This window comes from Staurois parvus, unplaced genomic scaffold (assembly GCF_062004578.1).
Source record: "Staurois parvus isolate SC_StPar_1 unplaced genomic scaffold, SC_StPar_1.0 ptg000410l, whole genome shotgun sequence".
Lineage (NCBI taxonomy): Eukaryota > Metazoa > Chordata > Amphibia > Anura > Ranidae > Staurois > Staurois parvus.
In genome coordinates, this window is record NW_028318206.1 from 739,109 (window position 1) to 762,203 (window position 23,095).

Here is a 23,095-nt window from a genome sequence, read left to right on the forward strand (position 1 = left end):
TAATGGCGGTGATCAGTGACAGTGAAGAAGGTTTACAAAGCCTTATACAATAGTAAATAGGGATTAGTGTCCAGTTAGTCAACGCGTTTCAGGGACCACTTCCTCAGGACTTAAAACTGTGGCAGATCATTGTAATCCATGAATATATCTGGGAACCCCAAAACCTATTTTAAAATGCAATTATACACCAGAAATTAGGTGTTTTGAGGGTGTCTGCCTTTGATTTCCCTCACCTCCTTGCCTAGTTTTACATCAAAACAGCTTAAAAGTGATAGTAAAGTTATTTTTTTTTAAATAACAAACATGGTATACTTACCTATTCTGTGTAATGAGGTGAGGAGTAAGTGAGATCCCCCACCTACTCTCTAGGCTCCACCTCTTATAGTGTGCCACCATAAGAAGCTGCTTCATATAGTGGGACAAGTTCTGGCTCAATCTCGAGCAGCGTTGTGTGTGTCCATTGACACACACAATGCATCTCGGCCCTGTCCCTTTTCCTTATCACTAGATTTGATTGACAGCAGCAGGAGTCAATGGCTTCCACTGAATCCAGTGAGGTGGGAGAGAGAGTGAGCAGCACTGCTGCTCTCAGGCAAAGGGCTGGGTTGAGATCAGGCTAAGGTAAGTCTTTAGGGGGCTGGGGGAGAGCTGACAATAGAAAGTTTTTCACCTTAATGCAGAGAATGCATTAAGGTAAAAAAAATATACCTTCAGCCTTTACAGCCACTTCAAAGCCTAAGCCCTCTGAAAAGAAAATTTATTATTGGCAGAGCAGGGAAGTACATCACTCACCAGTGTCTTATATACTACACTGCTCCAAAAAATTAAAGGAACACTTTGAAAACACATCAGATCCCAATACGGAAAAATCTCCTGCTGGATCTCTATACTGATATGAACTGGGTAATGTGTTAGGAACGTAAGGATGCCCCATCGTTTGATGGAAATGAAAATTAACAACCTGCAGAGGACTGAATTCAAAGACACCCCGAAAATCAAAGTGAAAAAATGATGCAACAGGCTAGTCCATTGTGCTGAAATGTCATTGCAGCAACTCAAAATGGTCCTCAGTAGTTTGTATGGCCCCCACGTGCTTGTGTACATGCCTGATAACGTCGGGGCATGCTCCTAATGAGATGACGGATGGTGTCCTGGGATATTTCCTCCCAGATCTGGATCAGGGAATCACTGAGCTCCTGGACAGTCTGAGGTGCAACCTGGTGGCATCAGATGGATCAAAACATGATATCCCAGAGGTGTTCTATTAGATTTAGGTCAGGCATGCATGGGGGCCATTGAATGGTATCAATTCCTTCATTCTCCAGGAACTGCCTGCATACTCTCGCCACATGAGGCTGGGCATTGAAGTGCACCAAGAGGAACCCAGGATCAACTTCACCAACGTACGGTCTGACAATGGGTCCAAGGATTTCATCCCGATACCTAATGGCAGTCAGGGTGCCATTGTCTAGGCTGTAGAGGTCTGTATGTCCCTCCATGGATATGCCTCCCCCAGACCATCACTGACCCACCACCAAAACGGTCATGCTGAACGATGTTACAGGCAGCATAACGTTCTCCACGGCTTCTCCAGACCCTTTCATGTCTGTCACATGTGCACAGGGTGAACCTGCTCTCATCTGTGAAAAGCACAGGGCGCCAGTGGCAGACCTGCCAATTCTGGTGTTCAATGGCAAATGCCAATCAAGCTCTATGGTGTGGGGCAGTGAGCACAGGGCCCACTAGAGGATGTCAGGCCCACAGGCCACCTTCATGAAGTCTGTTTCTGATTGTTTGGTCAGAGACATTCACACCAGTGGCCTGCTGGAGGTCATTTTGTAGGGCTCTGGCAGTGATCATCCTGTTCCCCCTTGTACAAAGGAGCAGATACCGGTCCTGCTGATGGGTTAAGGACCTTCTATGGCCCTGTCCAGCTCTCCTAGAGTAACTGCCTGTCTCCTGGAATCTCCTCCAAACTCTTGAGACTGTGCTTGGAGACACAGCAAACCTTCTGGCAATGGCACGTATTGATGTGCCACACTGGAGGAGTTGGAGCTTTGTAGGGTCCTCATGCTACCAGTAGTGACACTGACCCTAGCCAAATGCAAAACTAGTGAAAAACAGTCAGAAAAAATGAGTAGGGAAAAAAATGTGAGTGGCCTTCACCTGTAAAACCATTCCTGTTTTGGGGGTCGTCTCATTGTTGCCCATCTAGTACATCTGTTGTTAATTTCATTAACACCAAAGCAGCTGAAACTGATTAACAACCCCCTCTGCTACTTAACTGACCAGATCAATATCTCAGGAGTTTAATTGACTGGATGCTATACTCTGATTAAAAAGTGTTCCTTTAATTTTTTTGAGCAGTGTATATATACACAGTATATTTTGGATACTTCAGTATAATTTCTTCCTCTTCCCTCATTAATTTACATTCTAAGGAAAGCGCTAGAGTAAGTCAGCTTTACAGACAAGTGGTGGTGGGTGTAGCTAGCAGCTTTGGTGGACGGATTTTGCATAGAAGGTCCCTGAGAGGTATAGGAAGATGCTGAGTGATTCAACTTGTCCTCATCTACTCAATGGAGAAAGTTTAGGTTAGTCAGGAATTTGAACTGATATTATTTAAATCACAGCATACAGTATTATATATGAATAGTACTGCATTTAGCCCTTGGTAATGGAAAAGTAGTAATGATATTAAACATATTTTCTGTACATTACACCATACAGTATACAAAAGCAACTTTGAGACGACCCAACCAGCTACCAATAACCTGGGCCTGCCGTATGATTACACTTCTGTGATGCACTATGGGAGGTAAGTCACAGTCGCCAATACACCTTCTGTAGGACCCTTCATCATGCAGCTCTCAAGTAATGTTGGGACAGGGGTTTGGTCTTTTTGTGATGTATTTCTGGGTGATGAATTAATACTGGTGCATGAGCATTGTCAAAATGGAGCATGCGCAATACACAACTGCAGGAAGGATGAGTGAATACATGAGGTTGTCAGAGCAGTCCATGCACAATAGACAGTCTGCAGGAGCAATGAACGAATATGAATGCAAGAGCATTGTCACAGCAGACCATGTGCAATAGACAATCTGCAAGAGTGATGAGTGAATACAAGTGTATGAGCACTGTCAGAGTGGAGTGTTCTGTCTCTCCAATCTAAGCATTGAAAGTGTGATCTCTGTAACTTACAGTTGTGATGAGATAGCGATAACTCCAATCTTAGTTGAATAACACAGGCAGTGACTGGATCCAGATGACACCTTGTAGATCTTGTGAAGTTTATTCCATAAACTGAGAGAATCTTACAACAATGAACATCAGATATGTCAAAAGATCATAATGTGATCTACTTCATGAGACATGAGGCTTGAAGTTGAGGTGCATTACTGGGAAAATGAATAAAAGGGTGGGGCTATCTCTACAGCATGAACTAAACCAAAGGAAGGGGAGCAGAGACAAAATACAAAGAACACTTAAAGGCATATGACAGTCATGTGAAACATGACATGGAGCATACAGAGTAGACAGTCTACATTAGTGATGGGTGAATATCAGTGCATGAGCAATGTCAGAGTAGAGCATGCTCAATACACAATCTGCAAGCACGATGTGTGAATACCAGTGCATGAGTGCTCTCTGAGCAGAGCATGCACAACAGACAATCTGCAAGAGTGATGAGTTATTATTGGTGCATGAGCAATGTCAGAGTGATACAATGAGTGAATACTGGTACATGAGAATTGTTAGAGTGGAGCATGCTCAACAGACAATCTGCAAGGGCAATGAGTAAATTCTGTGCACGTGCATTGCCAGAGAAGAGCATGCTCAATAGACCATCTGCAAGGGCAATGAGTAAATTCTGTGCATGTGCATTGTCAGAGAAGGGCATGCTCAACAAACAATCTGCAAGGGCAATGAGAAAATTCTGTGAATGCGCATTGCCAGAGAAGGGCATGTTCAACAGGCAATCTGCAAGGGCAATGAGTAAATTCTGTGCAAGTGCATTGCAAGAGAAGGGCATGCTCAACAGGCAATCTGCAAGGGCAATGAGTAAATTCTGTGCACGTGCATTGCCAGAGAAGGGCATGTTCAACAGGCAATCTGCAAGGGCAATGAGTAAATTCTGTGCAAGTGCATTGCCAGAGAAGGGCATGCTCAACAGGCAATCTGCAAGGGCAATGAGTAAATTCTGTGCACGTGCATTGCCAGAGAAGGGCATGCTCAACAGATCATCTGCAAAGGCAATGAGTAAATTCTGTGCATGCGCATTGCCAGAGAAGAGCATGCTCAACAGGCAATCTGCAAGGGAAATTAGTAAATTCTGTGCAGGCGCATTGCCAGAGAAGGGCATGCTCAACAGGCAATCTGCAAGGGCAATCAGTAAATTCTGTGCACGCGCATTGCCAGAGAAGGGCATGTGCAACAGGCAATCTGCAAGGGCAATCAGTAAATTATGTGCACGTGCATTGCCAGAGAAGGGCATGCTCAACAGGCAATCTGCAGGAGTAATGCGTGAATATAGGTCCATGCATGTTGTCTGAGCGGAGCATGCACAAAAGATGGTTTGCAAGTATGATGAGTGAATATTGGTGCATGAGGATTGTTAGAATGGAACATGCACAATAAATATTCAAGAGCAATGAGTGAATACCAGTGCATATTCACTCCAGTGCTGCTCACATAACCAAAAGCTTAGGCATTCCATTCCATGATCCCTGCTGAGGTGGAGAGTCAGAGTTCCCACTGGCTGCTAACCCTCAAGGGGTGTACAATCTAAGGTCCCTAACTCACATTTATAAATACACATACTAGGGCCAATTTAGACAGGATCCAGTTAACCTACCAGCATTTCTTTGGAATGTTGTGGGAAACTGAAGTACCTGGAGAAAACCCATAAAGGCACAGGGAGAACATGCAAACTCCAGGCAGGTGGTGCTGTGGTTGGGATTTGAACCAACAGTCCTGGTACTGCTAGGTGGATGTGCTAACCATTTAGCCACTGCTAATGAGCCAATCACATGGCAGAAACTCAATACATTTAGGCATGTATATGTATAGAAAGTAAGTGCAGCGCTAAAATGATAAAGTCTATCCCACATAAGAAATAACGGTAAATTATTATAAATAAGTTGTTTAATAAAAGTGACAGTCTGTGTTGATAAAGGTGCAGAATGACAATAAAATCCAGTAGCGGTGCTCCAAATGGTGTGGTAAAATTTACGCACTCACCAGATGCGTAATTAAAGTACGCAGTGTGTAAACCAATGTGGGTCTCTTTAACAGGTATAGGTCTGGTCTGGGGCGCGGATAATCCTCCTTCAGGGTGATGTTGTTACAAGTCCAGCGGAGAGTAAATAGATCCAGATAGCCAGAGGTCCCTTAAAGGGATGGATGGGTAAAGATGCCTGCTTACAGGAACTCCCTTCTCTGGATTCGATGGATGGATGACTGGCTCTATAAACAAATTGTTCCTCAAAGGAGACCATGAATAGTGCCCATAGTGCAGTAGTTTTAAAAGATTTATTTAATAATGAAAAACGAATTTGCAAATTAAATAAAAAACAGTAGGGTATGCAATATAGCAGCGTCAGGTCAGAAAGGAACTAACCCTCCAGAAACTAAGATGGCTGTGGGGCCTCCACGTGGCACCGGCGGTGTGACGTCACGACGTCCTGGCTCCTCCTAAGGCGTTTCGTGCACACACACTTCTTCAGAGGCGGATACCATTCTTAGGCATCTAGATGTGATGACAACTTGCTGAAGTTCAAACCGAGATTCAGAATGGGGAAGAAAGGGGAATTAAGTGACTGTGAACATGGCATGGATGTTGGTGTCAGAGGGCTGGTCTGAGTATTTTAACAACTGCTGATCTACTGGGATTTTAACGCACAACCATCTCTAGGGTTTACAAAGAATGGCCCCAAAAATAGGAAATATACAGTGAATGGCAGTTGTGTGGACGAAAGTGCCTTGTTGATGTCAGAGGTCAGAGGAGAATGGGCAGACAAAATGTTCAAAATGATAGAAAGGCAACAGTAACTCATGTCAATATGGACCAAAATCTCTGAGGAATGTTTCCATCGCCTTGTTGAATCTATGCCATGAAGAATTATAGCAGTACTGAAGGCAAAAAGGGGTCCAACCCAGTACTAGCAAGGTGTACCTGATAAAGTGGCCGGTGAGTGTATATCTGTATATTGGTATATGTGGGTGGGTACTGAAATGGAGAATGGAAGGGGCTAGCAGAGCTGGCAGGTTAGTGGTGTAGAATTTTAGTGCTGCCTTAACTGGAATTCAGTTGTGTGACTAAATCCTTTTATGTCTCTGGGATGCAAATTGAAGGGTGGTCTACCCAACGGGGACAAGGGCAACAGACAAAAGTTTTAACCCTTCTTCACTCTGTCCAACCCTACAGTAGAAGGTTTGGCTGGAGGTCTACAGTAAAGGTTGGCTTTACTATACCAAAGAATGGTTTAATTTGGCTGGAATTTGCAATGCCTAAATTCAATGCAAGTGTTTTAAAAGTATCGCCTTATCTGACTGTGTTTTTTTTCTGTAGATATGCCTTCAGCAATGCTCCTGGGAAGGCAACTATTGTCCCAAAGCTTGATCCCAGTATCCTCATAGGGCAGAGGTATGGACTGAGTGGCTTGGACCTGCAGAAGATCAATCGTCTTTATCAGTGTGGTGAGAGCCAGCAATAAAAAATACCATCACCCAGACTACAGTTTTCATTATCTGATCATCATGCGGCCCTGCACACTTTTTATTTCTAAAAATGGTGATAGATGGATTGAATGTTGGCCGGTTCAGCAGGGACCATCCATTGTCTTGAGTACAACCAGCCTGTTGGATTTTAGCATGCAGTTACTGTCTACAGCTATAGCCGCTAGCAGTAATCATTGTGTTCTGCCAACTGGGAAGGCTCCCCGCGCCCCCTGCTGCAGAACACAATAGCTCTGTGGAAGACATTCCCCCATCAACACTGACTGTGTTGATGGAGGAGTCGAGCAACTTTTTTTTCCTTCCACCCATAGTAGAAGGAAAGAAAGTTGAGTCATCTATGGCATTAATAGGACTCACATTTAGAATCACTGTTGTGAATAATGCAAATATGTACTATGTACTTTGTCCATTCAGGGCAAAGCAACAGGGTTGCCTCAATCCCTATTTATCATCAGCATATACATGTAATAGGGAGATTAGTTCCCTTTTATGATTTTCCTCACTTTGTTTCCAATTAGTCTAGGTGCTGTCCTTGCCCCCCTGTTATACTGTATAGGTCAGCTGTGGAGGATATTCAGGGCCTGGACAAAGAGAGGGCAGAAGGGACATGTGCCCCAGGAGCAGGTGTTCATATGTGGAGGAGTGGGACATGCTAGGATCTTCAGACATTCGGTTTTCCTGTACCTCACTGGCGGGAAGACTGCAGCATCACCCCTGTCAGAAGGAGCAAATAGCTGATGGAGGGAGCACTCCACTCTTTCCTTCCTCCAATAACAGCCCGGCCTGGGTAGAAAAAAGCCAGCGCCCACTGAGCACATACTTCCATCTCCGTGTGGCACCACTGGTGCGAGAAGTGAGACAGTCCTTTCTGTATCCCCTTGTCATGGGACAAATCACATGACCTGAGATAAGAAGGAGAATCTGCCTTCAATCCAAGTGGGCTCTGCGCTGAGAAGGAGCTCTGAACAGTGAGTACACAGAGGGTGAGGGGATGACTCAGCCCAAGACTTTCCCTCTAGTTTTCAGAACCTTTAAAGAGTGCTTAAGCCTCTTCCCTTCATTAGGTCTCATTCACATGGGCAAGTTGAGGGGCGGCAAAACAAAATCCACAGCAGATGGCTTTTCAGAGGGGCAGCAATGACAGCCACATATCTGAACTAGCCCTTAGAGCCCTTTCTGCCCTCACTTCCTCCCCCAGAGACCCCTTAGACCCCTTTAGTTTGATGCACTCCACAGAACCCACCTTCCAGCTTTGACCCCCAACTTCATCTCACTGACATAGATGCCCATCAGTCCTCCTCAGAATGACACTGTTGACGCAGGGGCATCATACCATAGGAATGTGGCACAGCAATTTTAATGCTGCATGCAGAGTTTGACAGGTGGCACCACCAGTCAAACTCTCCCATATACTGTATGTTAATGGGGCCACACCGCACCCATGAGCCAAACACTTGGCTTGCACTAGTGGCATGCTGCCAAAGAAAAAGAAGTAAAAAAAACAGGGATAATGAGGGGAAGTATCACCTTCTGAGTGCCTGCTAACCCCCTTTCACTATCCTCTAAAAAGGGATCCACCTTGGATCGCTTTTTGGGGGGCACTAAAATACCACTAGGATTAAATGAGCCTAAGTCTACTGGGGAACCCATGGACTATGCCAGGTTGTTCTGAGGGAAGCTAGTGCTATCTGTGGGAACCAGTTGCTGAATCCATGGTTGTTATGCCTGTGAAAGTGAGTTAAGTAGAGAAGAGGTTGAGCTACTAGGCCTCAGGCCAGCCACAAACAGGCAGACCCCGTAAGCTTTCAAGATAGCAGCGTAGATCCCAGCCATGAGAGCCAGCTTTAACCTTGTTTTACGAGCTCTGTAGTAGGTCCCCGGCACAGAAACTGGCTAAACAACCTGTGTCTAGGTGGCACTACATACTTACATTTCCTTCACTTACCCAATGCTCCACTAAGTGCCAAGAGCCAAAGGAAATACCTGGGACTTCCCGGCATGGCAGAACATGTGACCCACTCCATGTTACAGCACTAGACCAGTCAGCATTGTCACATGGGGAATACATAGTCATGTGTAAGCTATGGCTCCCCAGGACTTTCCTTGTACTCTTGGTGATTGAACGAAGTGAAGAGGAAGAAGGTGCTGTTGCACATTGACCCTGTGGTTGGCTCTAGATGGATGAAGCACATGTTCATCTTAAAATGTACCTGTACTTATGAGGAGCGTAATAAACTAACCTCATCAGAGCTTTTATATTGTCCTCAAGTTGCCCCTACTGCACCCCAGGCACTGCAACCAATTCCTACTCAAGTTTCAATAACTTGTGCAGTGCAGGATCTCAACTAGTCATTGGTCAATAAGACACCATTGTTGGTTGCAGTGTCTACTGAAAGATTTACTTAGGAAAGAACTGTGTAAGTTCTGGGTCACAACCAGGGGCGGACTGACTATTTGGAAACTCAGGCACTGCCCAAGGGCCTGGGGTCAGTAGGGGGCCCCATGAGATGCCCCTGGTACCTTTTTCATAGACTTTTTTGAGTTTGGGCAAGGACACAGGGGCCCCATGATCCCCTATTCCCCGAAGGCCCCATGAGTTGTCAGTCCGCCCCTGGTCACAACAAAGTACAAGTTTGCTTCAAGTCAAGCAAAAATATGTAAAGCCAACATTTCATATTCCTGATTTGTGCCTGCTGTATGAAAAAGTATCCTGTTCTCTTTGTATTGCTTCCTTTGTGTGGAATCCCTACCAGTCCCTCTGCTTTCCTATTAAAAAATGACCACACTAGGCATGAGAGTACAGCACAATCTGTTTTCTGTGTTGGGAGCTAAACCAATGGTCAGGCTTGTGCTGACATGCTACCCCCGCACAGCCATTCACTGGGAAGACCAGTGTGCTGCTGTTTCCCCCCAGCTCTCTGAGCTCCTTATGCAGCTGAGAACAGAGGGTATGTGATCACTTACTGTATAAAAAAGGGGATAAAGGTGTTTATAATGTTTTTTTTTATATCTATACTCAAATGTTTTGCCTTTCATTTCTAAAAATTTTAGACCGTTCAAATTCGGGGTCTTTCCATTCCAGTCAGACCACTGCTGCATTCAGCAAAAAGGTGTGCGGTCCCACCAAGATTCGGCTCTAATATTCAGTACCACTCATCATGATGATCTACACATCCACCCTGAGAACATCCGGACAACAACCAGTGACTCCCCTGGTATTGGGACGGTTCAAATTCGGGGTCTTTCCATTCCACAGTTCATATGGAGTTTTCTCAGTTGATTTTCCTGTTAGTCGATTTTGGAGATAGCATGCGGTCGTAATTGCCTCCCCCAGTGTGTGGTTGGCATATCTCCATCAAACATCGTGGTTCTTCCACTCTCACATAGAGAACAGCTCATTCTTTTTGCAACTCCATTTTGTTCTGAGTTGCATGGTACAGTAGTTTGAAATATTTTGCCATGCTTTCTGAGAATTGCCTACGTGTTATCACCTGTATATTCAGTTCCATTGTCTGTGTTCAAAACACTCAGCATTTTGACAAATTTGTTGCTTACTTGAGCCAAATACTGTTCACGCTTCTCTGGTACTTCACTTTTGTTGTGTAACAGATATAATGTAGTATATCTGGAGTAATCATCTATAAAATGAGATAATACCTCAGAATGAATTTAGTCCAGAGGTTTTTTTTTAGCTCTGCTGTTACTCTGCTTTGGAAAGGCCTTTCTTGTCATTTTTTCTTTTATTCCACATACATAGTCATTCTTAGTTCATTTCTTCATTTTTTTTCAGGCCTTCTGTGCCCAAGTCATCTATACCATGTGTGAATGCAGTTTGAATGTTTTTCTTCCTTGGCATTATTAACCACTCATTGCAGTTCAGCTGATACAGTTCACCTGTAATTTTAGCCTTTGCAAGTAAAATATCCACTTTTGTGATGGCACGCCTGTCATCTTGGAAGGTCACTACATTGCCTTTTTTTGTGAGCTTCTCCACTGACAAAAGATTAATTTCAAGAATAGGGACATACAGGACATTATTCACAGGTATCTATCTGGTGACACTTTGGGAAATAGGACAGTAAAGAAAATCATCTCTTATTCCTTCTGATTCCATTATTTGCCTATTAGCTATGATGATTTTTTTCTGTTTTTATCTGGTTAAGATGGATAAAGAAATTTCTGTCATTTGTTATGTGACTTGTAGCTCATGAATTAACACACCATGCCAGCAAAGATGAGGTGCAACTTTTGGATTGAAAAACATACGCATTATCTAAAGACAAATCAATTTTTTCCTTCACCCCTTTGGCCTTTTGTAGTTCATGTTTTTGTATTCTAGCTTTCCAGATTTTGCATTCTGCTTTTAAATGGCCTTGTTTCTTGCACACAAAATATGCACATATTTCTTGTTGCATGTTACTGTTTTTATTCCTATTTTTCATCTGTAAAGCAGACTGAAGCATGCTACTGTTGTATTTTTTGTTTTATGCTTATATTCATCTACAAGCTTGCCCTTAACACATTCCTATGTCAGTTCATCATCTGGACATGCATAAAGTGCTGTGACGAGTGTTTCATAACTTTCTGGTAAACCACTAAGTAATAGTGCTGCGGCAAGAAAATCTTTTATTTCTTCTATACCTCTCAGATGTTCAACCATTTCCAAGGTGTGGCTTATGTAATCCTGCATATCCTGGCCTTTCATCAGCTTAGTTTGGTATAGCTTTCTAATAAATTACAGTTTATTGCTCAGATTTAAATAAACAGTGCACTGTAACTTTAAATAAAATAAGAATAAGTGAATCAATAATATGTGCCCATATGAATATTAAATGGATCAATGTGAGCATGACATTGATAAATAATTAAATCAATACATAAGAACATGAACATTCATATGCAAAATATAAATAAAAAAGGCCGAAAATAAATTGTGGAAAAGGTGCTCTGTGCTGCAAAACGTCATGTAAAGTGCTTCCAAGCTCAAAAGGCGCTCCTTAAGAAACAAGTAAGCCTCTTACCAAAATGAGATCATTTCAAGCTATAGAGAGCAAGCAAGCATGTGCTTCACAACTTCAAACTGGCACTGTCACTGTCAGACCACTGCTGCATTCAGCAAAAAGGTGTGCGGTCCCACCAAGATTCGGCTCTAATATCCAGTACCACTCATCATGATGATCTACACATCCACCCTGAGAACATCCGAGCAACAACTGGTGACTCCCCTGGTATTGGGACCCCAGTGCTGATACTCACTAGTCTGTCAGTTGTGATTGTTAGAAATCACATTTTGATTGATATTTATTTAGTATTCAGATAAATGAATCGGCTGCAGTAGTTCACGTTTTGTGTAGTTTGGTTGGGCTAAGCGCAGAGAATTTTTTGCTGAGGTTAGCTTTTTCATGTACCTTTTGTAATCCTTCCCACATTTCTTTAGCAGTTTCACACTTACATTTACACTACATTGCCAAAAGTCTTGGGACGCCTGTCTTTACACGCACATGACCTTTAATGGCATCCCAGCCTTAGTCTGTAGGGTTCAATATAGAGTTGTCCCACCCCTTGCAGCTATAACAGCTTCAACTCTTCTGGGAAGGCCGTCCACAAGGTTTAGGAGGGTGTCTATGGGAAGGTTTGACCATTCTTCCAGAAGCACATTTGTGAGGTCAGGCACTGATGTCGGACAAGAAGGCCTGGCTCGCAGTCTCCACACTAATTCATCCCAAAGGTGTTGTATCGGGTTGAGGTCAGGACTCTGCAGGCCAGTCAAGTTCCTCCACCCCAAACTCGCTCATCCATGTCTTTATGGAATAAGGTTTGTGCACTGGTGCACAGTCACGTAGGAACAGGAAGGGGCCATCCCCAAACTGTTCCCACAAAATTGGGAGCATGATAGTGTCCAAAATGTCTTAGTATGCCGATGCCTTAAGAGTTCCCTTCACTGGAACTAAGGGGCCAAGCCCAACTCCTGAAAAACAAGCCCACACCATAATCCCTCTCAACCAAACCTTACACTTGGCACAATGCAGTCAGGCACGTACCATTCTCCTGGCAACCGCCAAGATTTAGACATGTTCATCGGGTTGCCAGACAGAGAAGCATGATTCGTCACTCCAGAGAACATGTCTTCACTGCTCGAGTCCAGTGGCTGCGTGCTTTACGCCACGGCATCTGACACTTTGCCTTGAACTTGGTGATGTAAGGCTTGGATGCAGCTGCTCGGCCATGGAAACCCATTCCATGAAGCTCTCTACGCACTGTTGTTGTGCTAATCTGAAGGCCACATGAAGTTTGGAGGTCTTTAGCTATTGACTCTGCAGACAGTTGGCGACTTCTGCGCACTGTGTGCTTCAGCATGCGCAGACTCCGCTCTGTCATTTTACGTGGCCTACCATTTCGTGGGTGTTGGCTGTTGTTCTCAGTTGCTTCCACTTTGCTATAATACCACTAACAGTTGACCGTGGAATATTTAGTAGCAAGGAAATTTCATGGAATGGACTTAATGCACAGGTGGGAACCTATCATGGTACCACGCTTGAATTCACTGAGCTCCTGAGAGCAACCCATTCTGTTTGTAGAAGCAGTCTACATGCCTAGGTGCTTGATTTTATACCCCTGTGGCTATGCAGGTGGTTGGAACACCTGAATCCAATGATTTGGAAGGGTGTTCCAATACTTTTGGTAATATAGTGTATGTATGATTTGATCATTTTCTGTGCTAGGAGAGATTATGCTTTGAGCTTTCTGGTCTCTCTATCCACTCACCTGAAGTGTGTTCTGGCCTGACTTCATGTATACATTTCTAAAGTTTACAGTTTCCTTGGGCATCCCATATACCCCTAGACCACATCCAAGTTGTTAACCCCGTAAAAAAAACAACAAAACCAAGCTCAAGGAATGTTTACTGTCTCTAGTGTGCAAAATGTGGAAGAAAATATTTGTTGCCAGGCTTTGCAGAGCTTTAGGGGGTCCCAAAACTCAGTGACTCCTAAGGGGGTAGTGCTACAGGAGGAAGATCTAAATGAATGAGTTTTTTTTTTGGATGGACGCCTGCCAGTTTTTATGTCTGGTTCTCTTGTAGTCTGATTTCAGCTTCCAACACAAACTGTTCTACTGTTCTATCTGTAATTTCAGCTGGTTTTCAAAGAAAGATGATGATAACTTTAGTATAAAGGAAGATTATGGATGAGGTCAAGTATTCTCTAATAAATAACGTTTTTGATTTCTCCATCTGATTTGCAGATGTCTGCAGTTCTCTTCTCTGTGATCCATCAGGATCTTTGCATTCAGGATATGTGCAGTCGGACAATCAGAACAGATCACAATGTGTGTGGCTCATTCGGGTCCCTACAAACAAGGTATTTAGGATAATTGTTATAAACTGCTGTTGTATACTAGGTGGAAATTTATATTGTTTTGTACATTCCTAGACACTCCAAAATCAAAGGGGGTCCAAATATGTTATTATATGACAAAAGAGACACGTACAACTCTGAGTGTTCAATTCCTCCAATTTTCATCTAAAACTGGGAAGCTATGGCAAACTTTTACCATTTTAGCTACATGATTTCGATCAATGGTGAAGGCAAAGGGTCTTTTATAGGGTGCAATGGCCTGTAATGGCTCCTGAAGGTTAAAAAAGCTATTTTCAACTATCTGGACCTGACATAGTGAAAAACTTGTTAGTCTCATTATTTTTTGTTTCACACACAAAAAAAAGGTAAATAAAAGTGACAGTACATATGTATGTTTACCAGCCACTTCCTGAATGAACACAGTGAGTGATCGGTACCGATCACTCATGTGTTCATTAATCACTGAAGCATAGTAAACTGTTTACTATGCTTCAGCTTGTGAATTAATAGGCTTCTCTGTATATACAGTAGTGCTTCATATACATCTGCAGCATGTGATAACAGAGAAAGGGACTGAGAACTCTATGTCCCCAGTCGCTTTCTCTGTCTCAAAAAAGAGACATCAGTGGTCTGTTAAGACCCCAAACACGGCTGAAAAAATGCATGGAGCATACTGCAGCATATACCCGAGTGGGGTTATATGTACCCACCCAGGGATGCACAGGTGTTCCATGCATCCCTGTTCAGTCAATCCCATTGATTTGAATTAGGATGCATCAGCTGCACTGATACAGCCCCTGCTCCCTATTTGACATCCATGTGGGCACAGGTGCGGGTCTCCAAACTCATACTGTCGGCTTTCGGGGCCATGAAGCTGCATGGATGTCAGATTGGGAGCAGCAGCTGCATCCCAATCAACATCAATGAAACTGTCTGCATGGGGATGCACAGAACACCTGTGCATCCCCATGTGGATAAATACAGCCCTCCATGTACGCTTTAGAACAGGTAGATACTGTCAAAGCATCTTCCCTGTGCCACTTTGTATGTGAAGGAAATAATTTCTGTACCATAGACTGCTGCCCCCCTGTACTTTGCCCTCCTGACCCCACAGTGCTGTGCCCTTGTGCCCCCCCTGTACTTTGCCCTCCTGACCCCACAGTACTGTACCTTGGTGACCCCCTGTACCTTGCCCTTCTGACCCCACAGTACTGTGCCCTGGTGCCCCCCTGTACTTTGCCCTCCTGACCCCACAGTACAGTACCTTGGTGCCCCCCTGTACCCTGCCCTTCTGACCCCACACTACTGTGCCCTGGTGCCCCCCTGTACTTTGCCCTCCTGACCCCACAGTACTGTACCTTGGTGCCCCCCTGTACCTTGCTCTTCTGACCCCACAGTACTGTGCCCTGGTACCACCCTATATTTTGCCCTCCTGAACCTACTGAACAAGACCTTCAAAGATGTCACTGGAAACTTTTTTGAAATGTTGGTAACTACAGTGCTCAGCATAAATAAGTACACCGCAACAGATTTCTCAGAAAACCTTTCCTTTCAGAATAAACATTTTCTATGGGACACTTTACTACAAAATACTCCCAGAAATGCGGGCCATTGATTGCAAACAAGATTTATTAATTTGCACACACAAAAAAGTATTTTTCATAACAAATTAATTCAAGACCATGTTGCAAAAATGAATACACCCCAATGAAAGTCTTAGGAGCAAAGCTAAATTTTAGACAACAAAATCCTAATTAACAAGAATTCAACTACAGGTGAGTCTAATTATTCATTAAACAGGTGTCCAGCAGACAGCTGATTATAAAAGGGCGTTACTTAACAATGAAAACCCCTCCCATTTCATGCTGTCAGCAATGGCACCACATGGAAGAGAAATGTCACAAGGCCTGAGAAAGAAGATAATTTCTTTACTCAAGAAAGTTGAAGGCTACAAGAAGATCAGAAAAGCTTTACTTATCAGTCAGAATACTGTAGCAAAACTGATCCAAAAATTTAACAAAGATGGAACTGCGACCATCTCACAGACGTCCAGGACGTCCACGGAAGTTAAATCAGAGTTCCAGTTGAGTAAAAAAAAAAATAAAGGTCAGCAGCTACAAAAACTGTAGTTGCTGACTTTTAAAATACAGACATTTACCTGTTCCTTTGGTCCAGTGGTGTCCTCACCACGGCTGGTTTCACCAGCCGTTTTCTCTCCCTGGCGTTGGCATCTTCAGAGATGGCACCCGAATGTGACATCTTGCAGCTTCACAGCAGGGTTCCCATTGCGCATGTGTGAGTGGCGCTACGCTTTGTGAATGGCCCTGTAGTCTTCTGGGACCTGTCACATGTCCCAGAAGACTATAGGGAGGGAGGGGGGAGAACAACTTCCGATCGTCTTAGGGGGTTGCACCACTCCCCAAAGGTGCCAATCCTTAAAGGGGAGTGAGGGCCAAAGACTTAAAGCGGAACTTCCCCTTTTGGGTGGAGCTCTGCTTTAACACCTCGACATGAGCATCTTCTGATAAGAAGGGTTGAAGAAAATCGCCATGCAAGTTCACTGCAGTTAGCAAGTAGAAAGCCAAACTGGGGTGATTTTTTCCCGTGACACAATATGGTGTACACTGCAGAGGAATGGCATGCATGGGTGTTGTCCACGAAGGAAGCCTCTCCTAAAAAAATCACAAAAAAGCCCACCTAGAATTTGCCAGGGCCCATGCTGAAAAAGAAGTCTACTGGAACTCTGTACTGTGAAGTGATGAGACTAAGATAAATGTTTTTGGAACTGATGGGTTAAAAACTGTATGGCATCGCAAACTTGAGAAGTACAAAGAAAAATACATGCTGCTCACAGTGAAACATGGTGTTGGCAGTGTCCTTCTGTGGGGCTTCATGAGTGCTGCTGGTTTCGGGGATCTGCAATTCATTGATGGTATCATGAATTCATGGATGTAGTCCTCTATATTGGAAGAGAAGATGCTAGCATTACTCTGTTCCCTTGGTTTTTGTGCACTTTTCCAACATGACAATGATCCAAAACACACATCTAAGGCCACTGTTGCATTTCGGAAGAAGAACAGGGTGAAAGTAATTTAGTGGCCAAGTATGTCTCCTGTTCTGAACCCAATCGAACACCTATAGGGAATTCTGAAGAGACTTGTTGAGCATCACTCTCCATAAAGCATCCAGGCTCTAAAAGAGGTCGTTCTTGAAGAATGGAAAAAGATAGATGTTGCAATATGTTGTCAACTTGTACATTCCATACCTAGACTTGGTGCTGTCCTTACAAATCTTGGAAGTCATACAAAATACTAGATGGAGTAGTTTTTGTTGTGGGGTGTATTCATTTTTGCATCAACTAATTTGAGTAAAACTGAAGATTTTGTAATCTAAGTTATATTATTAACCTTACTTTCATGTAAGGAGCTAAACAAATGTTCTAAGAAACTCAGTTTTGTCAAATTTTGGAAATTGTTCTTGTGTTCATTGAGATAATGATTAAAATTTTACTTTTCAAAAGGGGTGTACTCCTTTATGCTGTGCACTGTATATCTGAGTAAGTCCATTGGCCTGGTATACTTACACCTACATAAGGGATTTTCAGCATCCTGAAGCACAAGATTGTTGCTGAGCAGGCATCCTCTGAACAGCTGCGAGAACCTCGTTCCCACTTAGGTTGCCTGTCAATTGCACCATATCGAATTGCTGATGAAGGTTTTCCTATGTAGGTGTTCCTGCAGTTTCAAACCTTTGATATCTCTCCTGGCTGCATATCGGACTCTTTGAAGGTGTATGATGGGGCTGGCAAGATGTCTCCTCTACTAATGAACACTACCTGTGGGATGAAGGAGCTCCCTCCCGTCTTGTCCTCAGGAAACCTGATGTTCGTGGAATTTTTAAGCGGTGGAACATCAACTTTCACAGCTTCCTATCAGACAGGTAGAGTTTCAGAGTGTTTCATTGAACAAAGGGTGTAACTTTTTTATTACGCTTACTGATGACGTTGAAGGAGACAAATCCATTGGATGCTGTCTGAGCTTCAGCACTTTAAGATACTACTCTGGAATAATCATGCAGCAAGTGAAGTCAAAAGCCCTCGATATGTATACTTGTCCTAGGTCAGTGACAGGAACATGAAGCCAGTGGTTGAGTATGAGGCAGACAGAAGATGCTTTCAGAAGGTCAACAATGGCAACCTACATATTTTCATAGTTTTGTTATCATACACAGTATTTCCCTTAAACCCCAGCCTACTGAAAAGTTCTGCCTTGGCATCTTTTTATAGTTGAAAACATGCTGCAGGCTGAAATGCGTGGGGATGCAATTCAGAATGAATGGCTGCTCTGTGCATCTTGCGAGAACAGAGCGATTTGGCTGTGGGTGGTTGCGAATGTGAGAACAGGGAACATAACCAATATGTTATGTAACACCCTCTAGGTAAACTAGATCAGATTTTTGTTAGTAAGAAGCTGGGTAGCAGCCTGGTATGAGTCAGCCTGGGAGTGAGGTAGTGAATTCACCTCAGGACAAGCTGGGAGGCTCTACAGGCACGGCGTATTTACCACAAAGCAAACAAGGCATTTGCCTAGGGCGGCATTTTTTTTAGGGGGGCAGCACTGGTCTCCGGAAGGAGGGACATGGGGACCAGGTGGGCTGTGGGTTGCTTGATGGTGTATGCAGAGCCCCACTGTTGTTCCTTGGGATGGCCAGAGCTGTGAAGGTGAGTGTCTTTCTTTCTGTTGGGGGGGGAGGGGTTAGCGGAAGGCTCTTTCGGGTGGGGGTAGGGGAGGGATGGGGCAGGGGTGTTGTTGGTCACTGTCAGGCTCTCTCCGTGGGGGGGGGGTGTCTGGTGTTGGTTGGTGGCAGGCTCTCTCTGCTGAGGGGGGTTGTACAATTCTTGTATTGCCTAGGGCAGCACAAAACCTAAATACACCACTGTCTACAGGTCAGGGCTTCTGGAGCCCAATCCCCAGGCAGGAGGTTGGGCATGGTGACCGAGGACAACCCTTAAATGTGGCAGAACCTGGGGAGCAGTGTGCAGAGTCGGGTAGAAGATAGATTGAAAGAAGGCTGGAGTGTGGAGCCTGGGAGGGGTCCCCAGGGAGGGGAGCCTATCTGCAGGCTGGTTGCTGGAAAGGAGGATCTCCACTGCCCAAAGTCTCCTTGGGACGACACCCTGAGCAGCAGGGAAGGAGCTAGCCCAGCAAAAGGCCTGAAAGCAGCTAGCAACCCACCACGCTGACAGGACAGTGTGAGTACTCCTACACCTCCTGGGCCAGTTGAAGGGAGAGGGCTATCAGGTGCAATACTTAACTAGTTCTCATCCAGGACTACTTAACTGCTAGATCTTGGAATCTCTTGCTCAGGGATAACGTCATCTGAGTGAAGAGGAGGATTCAGCTGGGGTCTGAGGAGGTACACCAAGGGGACTTCAGTGCTCCATAACAGAGACAGTTGCTATTTTTAGATTTACTTCCTTCGAGTTTACAGTTCCTTAGGCATCCCATATACCCCTGGACCCCATCCAAGTTGTTAACCCCTTAATACAAACAGCTACAAACCAGCTCAAGGACTATTGATTGACTCTGAATGTGTGTGGAAATGCGTTTTGCCTGGCCATGCATAGCTTAGGGAGACCCAAATCAAATCCAGCGGCCCTCAAGAGGGTAGTGCTACAGTTATACTTGGGAAGGTAGAATACAATTGACAGCTGGAAGAGACAATCATAAGTTAATGACTATATCTCTGTTTCCACCAGGCAACCTCACAATCCAGTTGATTGAAATAAAACCAGATTGGTGACTAAATCATCTCAGTGTTTTTGATGAGTGAAAACCCATTGATAATTTTCTACCTTGGCTGATCGACTTGGTTTGATCGACATCCAATCTAAACCAAGTCTAACCGGATTGGAACAGAAGTTTTAGGCTTTAGCTTTTTGGATTTAGCTTTACTTTCAAGGCTGAACTCCAGGCATCCAACTAATTATGCAGGTGAATTATAGACAGTATATGAGAGTTGATTTACCTGCCAAAGGATTTGTATTTCTTTGACACTGCAGAACAGGAGACTTGATTTTCTCTGCTGTACTTGCTGTAAGTCACACAAATGCGCATCTTGTCGCTCCCCCAGCTGGTGACTGTACAGTGAAACAGCAGACTGATGAGCTCATGTCTCTGTCACTCTGCTCTCTCCTCCTACCAGTATGCTTCTTGTTAGCACATGAGTACTACAGCATAACTGATTGGCTCCTTGTGCTGCTTCTCTATCTCCCTGTCTGAGTTCTGTTGTGCAGATTGCAAGAAGCTGATACCAAGTCACTTTTAGGTAATCACACTGCTTGTATCTACAAAAAATGCAACAATGAATACCGAGCTGCATTCAATTGTATCTTTAATATTTGCCTGAAGCTCAGCTGTAAAAAAAAACTTAAATGGATCTCATTAATACACACATCATACCATCTGCACCAGTATATGATGCTGCATATTTATCTGTTGTTGTAGTGGCATGTGGTGGAATGCAAACGAAGGAGAATGGAACTGTCAGCTCTCCGGGTTACCCCACCAAGTACCTACCTTCCACCGACTGTATGTGGTCTATTATGGCACCCTCTGGGCACAGAGTAAGTCAAGTGAAGAAAAATTGCAATCAAAAAAGGAAAAAATGTTTCAAGTAGTTATCTTGGCTACAGTACTTCCTACTACTAAACTCTTTTTTTTTATGTTCAGCTAGTCTTCATATCCATTAGTGTCACAGTATTCTACAATTACTCCCAATAGTTCAACTATTGTCCTAATCGTATACACAGTCTTTGTTAAACTATGACTTTTTTTTTTAAAATCACAAACATGTCATACTTACCTGCTCTGAGCAGTAGTTTTGCACAGAGCAGCCTCAATCCTCCTCTTCTGGGGTCCCCCGCTGGTGCTCCTGGCTCCTCTCCCCTGCAAAGCTCCCCCATAGCAAGCTGCTTGCTATGGGGGCACTCATGTGCTCACTCCTGAGCTGCCTCTGTGTTTCCATAAGACACACAGAGTACCTCTGCTCATTGGCTGTGATTGATAACAGCAGGAACCAATGGCTTTCACTGCTGTCTTTAAGCCAGTGAGGAGAAAGAAAGCCAAGAGAGCTGCTGCTCTTGTGCATATCACTGGATTGTGATCGGGCTCAGGTACGTATAGGGTGGGCTGGAGAGAGAGCAGACCACAGAAAGTGTTTTTTTTTACCTTAAAGCGGAGTTCTGGTGCAAATGTAAAAAAACTGTAGCTGCTGACTTTTAAAAAACAGCCACTTACCTGTCCCTTGATCCCGCAGTGTCCCGCCTGCAGCCCGTTCCATTGGCCGCCCTGTGTTCCTGGCGCCGGCATCTTCAGTGTGGGCACACGGCTGTGGGAACTTCTCCTTGCTCGGGAAGACAATCTCTCCAGAGCTTCAGACTATTTATCAGCTTCCCCATCCACCATCTGGGCACACCTCCCCAAGGACTTGCGGCTTCAGAACTGGGTGCCCACTGCACATGTGCGAGTAGCGCTGCACTTTGTGAATGGTTCCGTAGTCTTCTGGAACCTATCATGTGTCCCAGAAGACTACGGGGAGGCAGGGGGGAGGACAACTTCCATTTCCGATCACCTAGGTGATTGTAGAGGAAGTGGAAATGGGTACCTGTCAATTTCGGGTACCCGCTCCCCCCCCCCACTCCCCAAAGGTGCCAATCCTTAACGGGGATCGTGGGACCAGTCCTTAAAGTGGAACCTCCCCTTTTTGGTTGAAGCTCGCTTTAATGCATAGAATACATTAAGGTAAAAAAAAAACCTTCTAGTTTTGCAACCACCTTAAGCCAGTCATAGATGGATGGAATCTTAGCTGGTTAAGCAGGAACTGGCTGAGATTTGATCCATCTATGGGCAGGCTGGTCCATAAATTGACCTCAGTACAACCAGCCTGGTAGATTTTTTGCATGTGATTACTACCGGTGGCTACAGTCATTAGCAGTAATCATTTTGTTCTGCCACTGGGGAAGGCTCCCTACCCGTGGAACTCAAATTGCAGAAGGGATTCCCCTATCAAGACTAATATAAAGCACACAGTCACTGGGAATCAATTAACGGTCATTTCCCAAAGTCCCCAGGACAGCTGCCACCTTCCAGCTTCCTCCAGACACGGTCCACTGAGTGAGAAAAATTCTTCTCAAGACCAGATCCCTTTGGTGATGTCCTGCAGCCTCAGAGAATGGCAGCACAATCCAAGGATTGCCTCAGAGGGGCAACAGTCCCCTCTAAGGCTGGGAACTTCTCCTTGCTCTCCAGAGCTTCAGACTATTTATCAGCTTCCCCATCCACCATCTGGGCACACCTTCCCAAGGACTGGATAGGACCTTATCAATATTCAGGCTGGTTATTTGAATTTTCCTTCTACCAGAGATGGGGGAAACAATCAATCTCCCAGCCCGTAAAAACCCTGAACAGTCAAGAACAAACAATTACTGCTCCCTTGGCTACAGGTGGAGCTAACCATTAAATTTACCTAGCAGCCTAACTGGGGGGGGTGCCACATACATTTTTTTTCATAAGATGCTACCACATGAATATTTTGCCTTGAAAACACCATTTTTTTTTTTTCACTGGCAGGTACAGCTGAATTTCATCTCCTTTGCACTGGAGTCCTCCCGTAATTGTGTCTATGATTACTTGTCCATCTCGGACAGCTCTCGATCTGGCACTTCGGTATCGCACAAGTATTGTGGGGCCAAGAATATGCCATCACTAGTGTCCTCTGGCAACTGGATGTTGTTGCAGTTTCACTCAGACAAGTCAGTACAGAGTACCGGTTTCCGGGTCACATACAGCTGGGGTAAGTAGAAGGAGGGGACGTGGAGTCATGGTTTTAAAGTGTACTTTTTCTTCACAGCTCTACCCAGGCAGATATTAAAAACACAAATAAATGCAGTGCAGTGCATCTTTAAATTAAATGTAGTGTAAATACTTGAATTTGACTTA

General features: G+C 44.3%; 1 protein-coding gene across 1 annotated transcript in view; it reads left to right on the plus strand.

Moving 5' to 3' along the window:
• LOC149455020 (astacin-like metalloendopeptidase) overlaps positions 1 to 23,095 on the plus strand; it is a 51,555-nt gene that overhangs the window by 25,831 nt on the left and 2,629 nt on the right. The window contains exons 6-11 of the mRNA XM_089686743.1: positions 2,731 to 2,818; positions 6,575 to 6,702; positions 13,984 to 14,099; positions 17,825 to 18,035; positions 20,603 to 20,721; positions 22,727 to 22,949. Coding sequence (XP_089542869.1) covers positions 2,731 to 2,818; positions 6,575 to 6,702; positions 13,984 to 14,099; positions 17,825 to 18,035; positions 20,603 to 20,721; positions 22,727 to 22,949 — 885 coding nt within the window. The remainder of the gene's footprint in view (positions 1 to 2,730; positions 2,819 to 6,574; positions 6,703 to 13,983; positions 14,100 to 17,824; positions 18,036 to 20,602; positions 20,722 to 22,726; positions 22,950 to 23,095) is intronic.